An 11,696-nucleotide genomic window follows, 5' to 3' on the forward strand; every position below is an offset into this window, starting at 1 on the left:
ATCTCTGTTTAGTCTTTTTTTGTTCTTTTGTCCATTATTCTATCTATTTTTCTCTGTCTATCTTCATATGCCACTCCACCTGCTTATCTTTCACTTTGTCCCATATAAACACACTTTGATCCTATTAAAATCACACTAGATCCTTTTCAACCTCTTTCTCGCGCACTGAATCCACTAAAAACCCCTTATTCACACACTTAAGCCTTTTATATTCACTCTTAATCCTCTTTAATTCACAGTAGATCCTTTTAAACCTCTTACTCGCGCGCTGAATCCCCTAAAAACACACACGATCCTTTTATAGTAACCAAAACCCATTATTCACACACTTAATGCTCTTATATTCACTCTTGATCCTCTTTAATTAACACTAGATCCTCCCTAATCCCCTTCAACGCACGCATATCCACTACAAATGATTCCTTACCCAATATCCCTCTTCAGACATATACAAACCCTTTAATGGCATACTCGATCCTCCTAAACCCACAATACATTCTCTTAAACCTACACAATATCATCTCAAACCCACTTTCGATCCTCTTAAACCTCCACTCTACGGATCATCTCTTACCCAATTCCCTCCTTCAGACACACACGAAGCCTTTATTGACACACACGATCCTACGAAACACTTACTACATTCTCTTATACTCACACTACATCGTCTTAAGCCACATACGAGCCACACTACATTCTCCTAATCAAACCCACACTACATGCTTAAGTCACACTCGGCCCACACTTCACACTCTTGAACCCACACGTCCTCTTCAGTCTCACGCAATTCACACTACCTCTTATTTAAACCCATACTACATCCTTAAGTCACAGTCTCTTAAACCTCTTAAACCCACACACACCTCTTCAGTCTCACGCGATCCACACTACCTCATATTTAAACCCATACTACATCCTTAAGTCACACTGGATCCACACTACATCCTCTCAAACCCACACACGAACGTTCTCTTCATCCTCACGCGATCCACTCTACTTCTAAATTAAACCCATAGTACAGCCTTAAGTCACACTCGATTCTCCTATACATACTCTTAACATAACCAACATTGCATTCTCTTATCCACTCTCGATCCTCATAAACCTCCACGTCACCTATACCCACTCAACATCTTACACTCCATCGTCTAACCTTCTTGCGTTGTCCCAGGTGGCGGAGAAGCGCATGGGCGAGGTGTCCGTGGTGCCCGCCGTGTCGCCGCTGGTCGGGGTGTTCCTGGGCCTGGTCGGCGGCTTCGTGGGGCTGCTGCTGATGGCCGTGTCCATTACCCTCTTGCGCTCCTACAGGTACTGGGGATGGGAGGGCGGTGTTGTCATTGTATGGGTGTTGTTACGCTGTTATTCCTGTTACTCTCGTTATTATTATTATTATTATTATTATTATTATTATTATTATTATTATTATTATTATTATTGTTATTATTATTATTATTATTATTATTATTATTATTATTTATGCTGCCACTATAACCACTACTATTTCCATCACTGCTACTACTACTACTACTACTACTACTACTACTACTGCTACTACCCCTACTGATACTACTACTGATACTACTACTACTGATACTGATACTACTTACTACAAAAGTCGCTCCTCCTCCTCCTCCTCCTCCTCTTCTCCTTCCCTTACTACTACTACTACTACTACTACTACTACTACTACTACTACTCCCTAACACTGCCCTCCCCTCTCGTAGGTGTCGCTGCCTGGCGGGGGCGGGTGGCGGGGCGGGGCGGGGCGCGGCAGGGGACGCGGCCGCCGCCCCCGCACCCCCCGCCACCAAGACCTCCCCCGCCGCCACGCCCCAGGACCCCCGCCAAGGCCCCGACGTTCTCCTCTCCGCCAGTAGTAAGTAATTGAAGAGGTGTTTACCATTTTGTACGCACCGCCCCTTGAGTTTTGCTCCATTTTGTACGCATTATTCTAAGGTCATCCACTCCGCCAGTAGTAATTGAAGGGGTGTTTGCCATTTTGTACGCACCGCCCCTTGAGTTTTGCTCCATTTTGTACGCATTATTCTAAGGTCATCCACTCCGCCAGTAGTAATTGAAGAGTTTTTTGCCATTTTGTACGCACCGACCCTTGTTTTTGCTCCATTTTGTACGCATTTAAAATCATCCTCTCCGCCAGTAGTAAGGAAATTAAGAGGTGCTCGCCATTTTGTACGCACCTGCCCCCTTGCCTTCCATTTTGTACGCACTGATTCGGCTCCATTTCGTAAGCATTAGTTTAGATCTGCTCCATTTTGTACGCATTATTCTAGACTGATTCATTTTGTACGCACTACACCCTTGATTCTGCTCCATTTTGTATGCACTGCACCCTTGATTCTGATCCATTTTGTACGCATTATTCTAGACTGATCCATTTTGTACGCACTACACCCTTGATTCTGATCCATTTTGTACGCATTATTCTAGACTGATCCATTTTGTATGCACTACACCCTTGATTCTGCTCCATTTTGTACGCACTACACCCATGATTCTGATCCATTTTGTACGCACTACACCCATGATTCTGATCCATTTTGTACGCACCACTTCTTTAATGTTGCTCCATTTTGTACGCATTGTAGACTTTGCTCGTGATTATACCCATTAATCTTGATTCCCTTTCATTCTGTACGCACTCTCTCTACTACACCATATTGTACGCACCATTTCAACTATTGTTCCATTATGTACGCACCATTTCAACTACCGTTTCATTTGTACGCACTTTTTTCCAATTTCTGCTCCATATTGTACGCACCATTTCAAACACTGCTCCATTCCGTACGCACTATTTCAATTACTGCTCCATTTTGTACGCTCTATTTCGATTACTGCTCTATTTTGTACGCACCATTTCAATCACTGGTCCATTTTTTCGGTTTTTTATTCAGTTATTACATTTTTATTTTTATTTTTAGTCACCGTTTCTGTCAGCGTTCCATTTTTTACGCCATCTTTCAATTACTCATCCAATTAATAGTCCAGTTCGTGTGTGTGTGTGTGTGTGTGTGTGTGTGTGTGTGTGTGTGTGTGTTAGCCTTGTTTTAGTTTAAAGGAATTGAGTCTTATTCATATTATTTATCTCCATATTCGTGTGTGTGTGTGTGTGTGTGTGTCTGTCTGCATGTATGTATGTATGTATGTATGTATGTGTGAATGTATGTATAAAGAGAAGAAGAAGAAAAAGAAAAAAGAAAAGAAAATGAAGAACAACGAGAAGAAGAAAAAGAAAAAGAAGAAAAAAAGGCAAACGAAAATGAAGAACAACGAGAGTAAGAAAATTAAGAAGAAATAGTAGAAGAAAGAAGACGAAGAAGGAAATAAAAAGATGAACAAGAAAAAGAAGAAGAAGCATGCGTTTACCCCGGGCTATAGACTATCAGAACCTCCACTTCGCCCATACATCTGGCCGTCAAGATAGCGAAACACCTCACAGCCGCGCGCCCTCCCTCGGCCTTTCACCGCGGCGCTAGGGAAACGCCCGTCATTTGTCCGTGTCTCCTCCGCGCGCGCCGCCGCCCCCGCCCGTGTCCCGCCGAGGTGCTTGGGCCCGGGGTAATGGAAGGCTGTGTTGGCGTTAGGCGGGGTGACAAAACGAGCCATTACAGGGAAGAATGATTGGAAAGATACCGTTTACAGAAAAATTGGAAAACGGGGCATTGCGGGAAAGAGAAATTGGACAGATACCGTTTACAGAAATAGAAAAAGGAGGCATTACACTAGAGAAATGATTGGAGAGGATTGGAAAGCGTGGCGTCACAGAAAGACACTATAGGATAACGAGTCGACATTAAATTGATTGATAAATATAAAGATAAGTAACTAAGTAATGATAGTGTTGATAATGATAATGAGAAGTCCAAAGAAGAAGATGAAGAAGTAGAAGAAGAAAAAGAAAAAGAAGATGAAGAAGAAGAAGAAGTAGAAGAAGAAGGAGCGCCCCATGGAGCGCGGCCAGACGCCAGGCGGGAAGTGTTGCCAACTCGCATATATTTTTGCTACATGTTCTTGTATGATCTAAAATATACTGTAACATTCTATACTGTATAGTTCTGGATATATATAGGAGAAGAGGGCGAGAGAGTCTTAGTCCCAGTCATAGTAAGCTAGTGGTAAGTGAAGAGTCAGAGTAAAGTGTACTACTAAGGAAGAATATTAAACTACAGAAGCTGTGCAAAGTGTTTATATATCTCCCTCCCACGGAGTCTCCTGACGGCGACACGGAACCCAAGTAACACGTCCGGCATAACAGTATCTTGTAGTTTCGTTTCCTTATGCAGCATTCTATTGTTCGACGACTTGCCTCTTGTAGTTTCCATATGTCCGTGTGTACCTTTGTTTCTGAGGGGCTGTCATGTGTAGACCGGGTCACCCCTCGTAGTGTCCGCATATTTTCTTGCACCCTTGTGAGTGACGGGTCCTTTCCCTCAGGTCGCGCGCTGCCTCAGGCGGCACCGCGGGCCAGACTCGTCACCAGCTACTGCGGCGGCGACAGCGTGGGCGTTGCGGGCGAGGTGGTGACGAGCGGCGACGGCGGTGACGATGGGCAGCTGTCGTGGAGCAGACGGATGTCCTCCTCGGTGTGAAGGGCTGCCGCCGCACGCTGGGAGTAGTAAGCCAGGTACGGGAGGTGGGTTTGGTGGGCTGAAACGGAGCATGGCAGCGCGTGTGTATACTTCCCCTCACCTCATTTATGCTTCTATTACTTGTTATACATTTATTATTTGTGATGCGCTCATATAAGACGTAGGGCAAGCTGGTGCAGGATAGGACAAGGTAAGGAAGGGAAGTGTAGGAAGAGGAAGGGAAGGGAAGGGAAAGGAAGGGCAGGGAAGGAAAGGGAGGGAAGGGAAAGAAAGGAAGGAAAGAGGAGGAAAGGGCAGACAAGGAGGATAAGGGAAGGGAAGGGAAGGGAAGGAAAGGAGAGAGCACAATGAATGAGTCGCAAATTGAGACTCATCCTCGAATTTATGGACTCACTGATAAATTTGTCACCACCATCACCATCATCACCACCATCACCACCACCATTATCACAATCACCATCACCATCACCGCTTGTCGCACATAGATGAACAGCCCCAGCAATAAGTCAGGCTGGTGATGGCCGTGTGTCGTTAGTGTTGCAGAGTGATGGGGAAACATTCATTGCCGCCAACACACCGCCAATGGCCAGGTTGTTACGCCCCCATCAGTGTGCCCGACTCTTGTTCCCTTTCAATATTATCACTCAAAATTCCTCGCCTATTAAATTCCAGCGCCGGATCGATATTGCCGCCGCCATGGAGTTGTGAAATAATACTTGTTTGAAGTGTAATAAGAGACGCGGCGTAAAAGTGTTGGAATGAGTGCGAGCCGAATGAAAAGTTTGCCTAATGAATGTGTGTGTGTGTGTGTGTGAGTGTGTGTGTGTCAAAACGTTTTGATATTCCGACTGTCAAACGCGCGCCACTCACCCAGCCAGTCAACCAGCCAGTCACCCAGTCAGTCACCCACGCCCTCATTCAGCCAACTATCCACTCTGCCACCCACCGTCACCTTCCCACTCAGCCAGTCAGAGTCATTCAACCACTCAAACAGTCACCCAGGCAGTCATCCATCCACTCAGCCACCCACTCAGCCAGTCAGTCATGTTCCCAGCCACTCAGTCAGCCAATCACCCGGTCAGTTAGTCACCCAGCCAGCCAGTCACTCAGTCAGTCACCCAGTCACCCAGTCCGGCAGCAGTTGTCGACACCAAACCCGGGACATTCACCACCCACGTTATAAACTTTCGAAAATTTAACGTTTCATTCAACTAATCGAGTTTTCGTCTGTGTTTCAGCCGGAGTTAGGCAGCTGGAGCGACGCCGCCACGCCACGCCACGCCACGCCGCCGCCCCCGTGTGACAGAGGCCTCGGGGGGTGTCAAGCGAGCCACGGGGAAAACGACCAACGAGAGAGAGAGAGAGAGAGAGAGAGAGAGAGAGAAGGAAATATCGTCTCCAGCTTCCCCTACGAAAGAACACAAGCACACAGCGAGTCATCAGTCCTTCAGCCGGTCAGTCAGCCATCGCAACCCAGAGTCGGAGTGCGCTCTGTTGTGGTTCTCTGCTCAGCGTCTCGTGAAGGGCACTAGCACGCCCAGCACCAGTGATGTGAGGCAAAGATTAGTATTCTCTATGTTCTAAGGGACCATTTCGTGTGGGGGCTCTTAGCTTTGGACACACTGGCTCCTTGAATCCGGCCCTGTCCACCCCCCGCGGCGCCTCTACACAATCCCTTCCTTCCCCCCTTCACGGCTCCCTTCATGGACAAAGGAAGACGTTGATGCATCGAAAGACAGCAACCTACCATCGTGAACCTTTGTCCTGCCCCGAACTGACTCAACAAGACTTCGGAAACGTTACCGAAACAAAAATATCTCCTTTCATGGCCAAGAAAAACGTTCATGTCTCCATTAGGAAGAAAAAAGTATCCGCAAACGTTGTACAGTACTGAGGAGGCTAAACAAGACTTCGGAAACGTTACCAAACCAAAAAAAATCTCCCTTCATAACTCAGAAAAATGTTCATGTCTCTAATAAGAAGAAAAAAGGGCCCACAAACGTTGTGCAGCAGTGAACAAACTCATCAAGACTTCGGAAACGTTACCAAACCAAAAAAATCTCCCTTCATAACTCAGAAAAACGTTCATGTCTCGAATAAGAAGAAAAAAGGCCTACAAACGTTGTATAGCACCAAACAAACTCCTCAAAACTTCGGAAACGTTACTAAACCAAAACGATCTCCCTTCACGACGCAGAAAAACGTTAATCTCCCAAATAACAACAACAACAATGCATCCGCAAACGTCGTACATCACTGAACAGGCTGAACAAACGTTACCACTGACTGAAACCTTATCAAACTCAGTCCTCCAAAACGCTGCTGTGTCCATAAAACATTCCAGTACTCTCTTGTGGCCAGTGAGTGACGCGGAGCCGCCGAGGGACGTACACACATACACGCCTTCATGGTTTTGTAAATAGTGTGCAGTGTAAAGTTACTGTCGCGGTGTGTGTGTGTGTGGTAGTGAGGTGGTGCCAAGGTAGAGGTAAAGTTAGGGGCATACGCTATAATTGCTCATGGCCTCAGTGCATATCTCCGTCGCATGGTGAGACGTATGTAAACTGAAGGAAAGAAGTGACATTACGTGAGGTGGGTCCGTGATAGCTGCCACAAGGGAACACACACAAGCCTTGGTGGTGTTGGTGTCGGTCCGTGTCCCCAAGTCTCAGCAAACAGGTTCAGGAAGAAGACAAGGGAAGAATGGGACAGTCCAGGTTGTGGTGGTACAGCGTGTAGAGCCGTCTCGTGTGTTTGTTAATGTGGAGAAAGATGGTTTGAAGAGGAGGAAAGGAGCCAGAGTACCGATACGTGATGTGCTTTCGTGTATTGGTACTTTCAACCTGTGATGGATTCCGTGGTCATACAGTTTAGTTCTTATGTACGTTTGAGTTTTGAGGACGGTAGTGACCATGAAAGCTGTCTGAAGAACTTTATTAACATAGATTTACTTCAATATCCAGACTTGATGGTGTATCCTTAAGTCAAAGTGAAATTATATTCATCAAATACCACCAAGACTTTGCATTTCTACTTTATTGAATATCAAGTTGAAGGAAGTGTCGGTCGAGCTTGTTTTTAATGAATCGGTCGCCTTGCACTGGACCACTGAAGGCGGGAGTTTATTCCTTCCTCGCATTACAACGTTGGTGAAGAAAACTTTGGTGCAGTCTGAATTTATTCGTTTACACTTTAAATTTTATGCTGTTATTTCTCGTTCGAGACGTGTCATCGACCACTAACAATTAGGATTTGTCCACATTCGTAAAACCATTTTGTATTTTATAAACATTCAATCATTTTCCTCGGAGGCGACATTTCCCAAGAGAGAACAGATTAAGGTTTGAGAGCCTTTTATCGCAAGGTTTGTTGTACAAAGTAGGGAGGATACAAATATATATTCACCTGTCTTTCACTGACCCTTGAGCACGACGGATTTCATGGTAATTATTGTCATAAGCACATAAATACATCAGCAAGGCCTGTGTGTGACCACGTACTCCATCACGGGATGAGAACACTGGTCAGGTTTATTTTAATATTTTCATGCAGTTCAATTACCAAGAAATACAAACGACCACTATGATTATACCTAGACTAACATAGTGGATAACAAGCGACGAGAATGCCGGGTAAACATGGAAAGACTGGAGGCCCATAAGGGAATATAAGGACGTAAAACTAGAGGAAGAAGGAAGTGAGTATAATGTGTTAGAGGTACTCAAGAATGTATGGAGACTACAAGTGATAAGACGGCCTGTGAGTGTTGGCTGCGGGAAAGAAACCAAGTGACGTTACTACACCGCGAAGACTTAAGTGAGAACATTCAGTGAGGTGGAACGAGACACCCAAACCGAGGGAGGAAAGTGTTGCCATACCAAAAGTCTCAGTATTCGTTAGCGTCATGAAACTACCGAGGCCACAGACATTCCGTTAAGACAGTGAAGGGTAGAGCCACCTTAGCAAGTCCCTGTCCTTCACAACACTCAAGGACAGCCACTCTTCGCCTTGCTGTAGTGTCCTTGAGAGCCAGTGTGTGTTGAAGCCACGGAGAGACGAGATCCAGGCTGGTGGGCGGACCTTATAGTGCACTGAGCTTGGCTTGTGGCAGTGGCAGAAGGAAGGAAGGAAGGGACAGACAGACGGAAGGAAGAGAAAGAGAGAGAGATTCCCAATATATTTTGATGTATAAGATTGTACACTTGGCCTCCTCCTCCTCTTCCTTTGCATCCTCCTCCTCCTCCTCCTCCTCCTGTACCTCTTCTTTTTTATATATTTGACTTTTCCTCCTCCTCCTTACCATCATCATCATCATCACCTCTTCACTATCTTCTCCTCCTCCTCTTCCTCCTGTTCTTATTCTTCTCATTCATTTCCCCTCTTTATTTCTTCTTATTCTCCTCCTCCTCCTCCTTCTCCCAGCCCAATAAATGGTACAAATCCTATAAGCACGAGTATCCACATATCACGGAAGGGTGTGTTCGCCAGTTTGTACGCGCCCTAGCAATGTGGTCTTATTGGAAGGGTGCGTACGGATTGGCCACACCCTCCTGAGAGAGGCGCCGCGACCCTGCATGGTGCCTCCGTCTTTGTGATTCTTGGACCTTCATGTTGAGTTGTTTACACAGACAGACAGACAGACAGATAGACAGACAAACAGGCGAATAGATTGATAAAAGAAACCAAGAGAGACAAGCACAGGCGGGCAAATAGTGACAGACAGACAGGCACAGAGACGGATAAATGAAGATACACAGACAAACAGACAGACATAGGTTGAAAGATAAGCAAAAATACAGGATAGACAGACACAAACGAAAAAACACGCAGACAAACAGACAGACAGAGAGGTGGATAGATACACAAAGACAGACAAACGAAAAGACAGACAGACAGACAAACAAGAGGAAATGACAGAAAGACAGACAGACATATAGATAGATAGACAGCTTAACACAGACTTACAGAGAGACAGACAGACACAGAGCAGAACACACACACACACACACACACGGGGTCGGAGGTGTTGAATCCATTGCGTCATTCATTTCTATGTGTCCCAAAAAGCACCCGAAGTAAAGAGGCTAAAAGAATCGTGTTTCAGTGTCCCTAAGAGTGTTTCAGGATTTAAAGGTAATGCCTATTTATTTTCTTATTTTTTTATTTATTTTTTTTCATCTTGGTTAATTTTCTTTAGCTTTTTCTGGGGGGTTTCCAACTTGGGCAATTTTCTTCATCCTTTTCAAAGTTTTTTTTTTTTTTCATCTTAGTTTTCTTCAACTTTTTACAAGGTATGTATTTTTTATTTACATTATTATCATTATTATTGTCATTACTCCTCCTCCTACTACTACTACTACTATTGTATAATTATTTTTTCTTAGTTTTCTTTTTAGCAGGACAACCAGCAGCCAACCTTCTGTTCCAGCGTTACTATACTATTATAACCGAGGGACTTGTCTGCTGCTAAACTCTCTACTCTCAAATGGTGCCGAGCTGAAGAATGCTCTGAGGTAAGTCTTGCTATATAGTAGAAAAGGATGACAACAACTAACATACTTGGCCACTCTTTACATATGTCTATTATGGGAGCGGTGAGTAGTGGGCTTTTCAAAATTCTACACTTTTTGTTGCCCTTGAGCTGTCTCCTTTGTAAAAAAATTAAAAAAAATAAAAATAATAAAGTTTACTCTTATCACGCATTCTATTATTATCACTGAGGGTCGGGTCTGCTACTAAAACTATACACTATAATCTGTAATACATTCAAGTGGTACACGTATTATTTTGAATAAATCATGTTAGCTGAAAAGTACGGCCGCAAGAAGTGCTTGTAATGGTACGTATCACCGAGGGTCTTTTCTGCGGCTAAACCACTGCTATAAGGGCGAGGGCGAGGCAACGCGACCCCCGTCGTATGCCCGCATTGATTGATTGAATAACACGCTCCCCCAATTATTTAGTTTGCTTTAAATATGGAGATAAGCACCTACATATACGTTAACAATTAATGGAGGTGAGGAAACGGTATAGTCTGCCTGATGGGTGCTTGGGAGTGGATTCAACTCATAAGTGTAATTAGACGTTCACTCGGTTTAATTAATATTTTGTGAATGGAGTTAAGCATCAGTAGCTATACGTGGCTGTTATGTATAATACTTGAGCGGATCGCCTCACAGTATACTTGGGTTCTCGTGTCATATTAGCCCAGTAAAGCTGAAATGTTCCCCGTATATATTAGCTAACAATGGAGGCGAGGGAATGGTAGATTGCTCGTGGGATGTCTAGGAGGAGGAGACTGGTGGGACGTTCTCAGAGACACTAACTCGTGACTAAATAGCTTTGTGTGTAGATTATCCCTGGTAAATTAGACACGACTAGCTAGTTCGCCATCATCATCGTTAGCCATTACAATAACAGCTCACTGGCTTTTCCCGACATTCTCCACCTCCATTTGCTCCGGTAAAGGTTCTGATCTCGTCTCCACTTGCCCTTACTTTACAACTTATGGGGCTGCCACTCTTGCGTTCAGTCAGTGACAACCTAGAATTTGTAGGAGTCAGGGCAGACAGAGAAAGAGATGATATTGGAGTTGCGGTAAGTAGCGGGCTTTTTTTCTACACTCTCTTTGTTGCCCTTGAGCTGTCCCCTTTGTTGTAAAGAAAAAAAAAATTGCCGGAGGAGAATGGAGTTAGATGGAAGACGTTTGGAAAGGCCCAGTTATCACATTACTAAAAATACGACACTGAGTGATATTCATCCTCTTTCTATGTATGCATAATTTTTTTTATTTAGCAAAGTGACTACCAACAGCTGAAGTAGACGTTATAGAAGAAAAAAAATCGAAATATTGAGAAATAAACATTAGCCCTGCAACCTCTGCGGAGGACAAGACTCACCAGCGTTACCAGATTGTCGTATTCAGACCATTGCATTGATCGGTTGCAGCTTAAAAGATAATACCTCCCCCCTAAAACGACTGTATTCAACTAAGCATGTCATCTAAAACTAAATTACTAATACATTCTTGACAAACGATGAGACTAAATCAACGTTAATAATGACTACTATCATATTAAGGAACGA

General features: G+C 44.4%; 1 protein-coding gene across 2 annotated transcripts in view; it reads left to right on the top strand.

Moving 5' to 3' along the window:
* Positions 1–8,014, top strand: part of LOC127002669 (hemicentin-2-like) — a 118,446-nt gene extending 110,432 nt beyond the window's left edge. For both annotated transcript variants that reach the window (XM_050868712.1, XM_050868711.1), the window contains 4 exons: positions 1,172–1,308; positions 1,725–1,876; positions 4,456–4,645; positions 5,849–8,014. In XM_050868712.1, the coding sequence (XP_050724669.1) occupies positions 1,172–1,308; positions 1,725–1,876; positions 4,456–4,610 (444 nt within the window). In that variant the 3' untranslated portion in view covers positions 4,611–4,645; positions 5,849–8,014. The remainder of the gene's footprint in view (positions 1–1,171; positions 1,309–1,724; positions 1,877–4,455; positions 4,646–5,848) is intronic.
* Positions 8,015–11,696: the final 3,682 nt, after the last annotated feature.

This window comes from Eriocheir sinensis, chromosome 24 (genome assembly GCF_024679095.1).
Source record: "Eriocheir sinensis breed Jianghai 21 chromosome 24, ASM2467909v1, whole genome shotgun sequence".
Taxonomy (NCBI): domain Eukaryota; kingdom Metazoa; phylum Arthropoda; class Malacostraca; order Decapoda; family Varunidae; genus Eriocheir; species Eriocheir sinensis.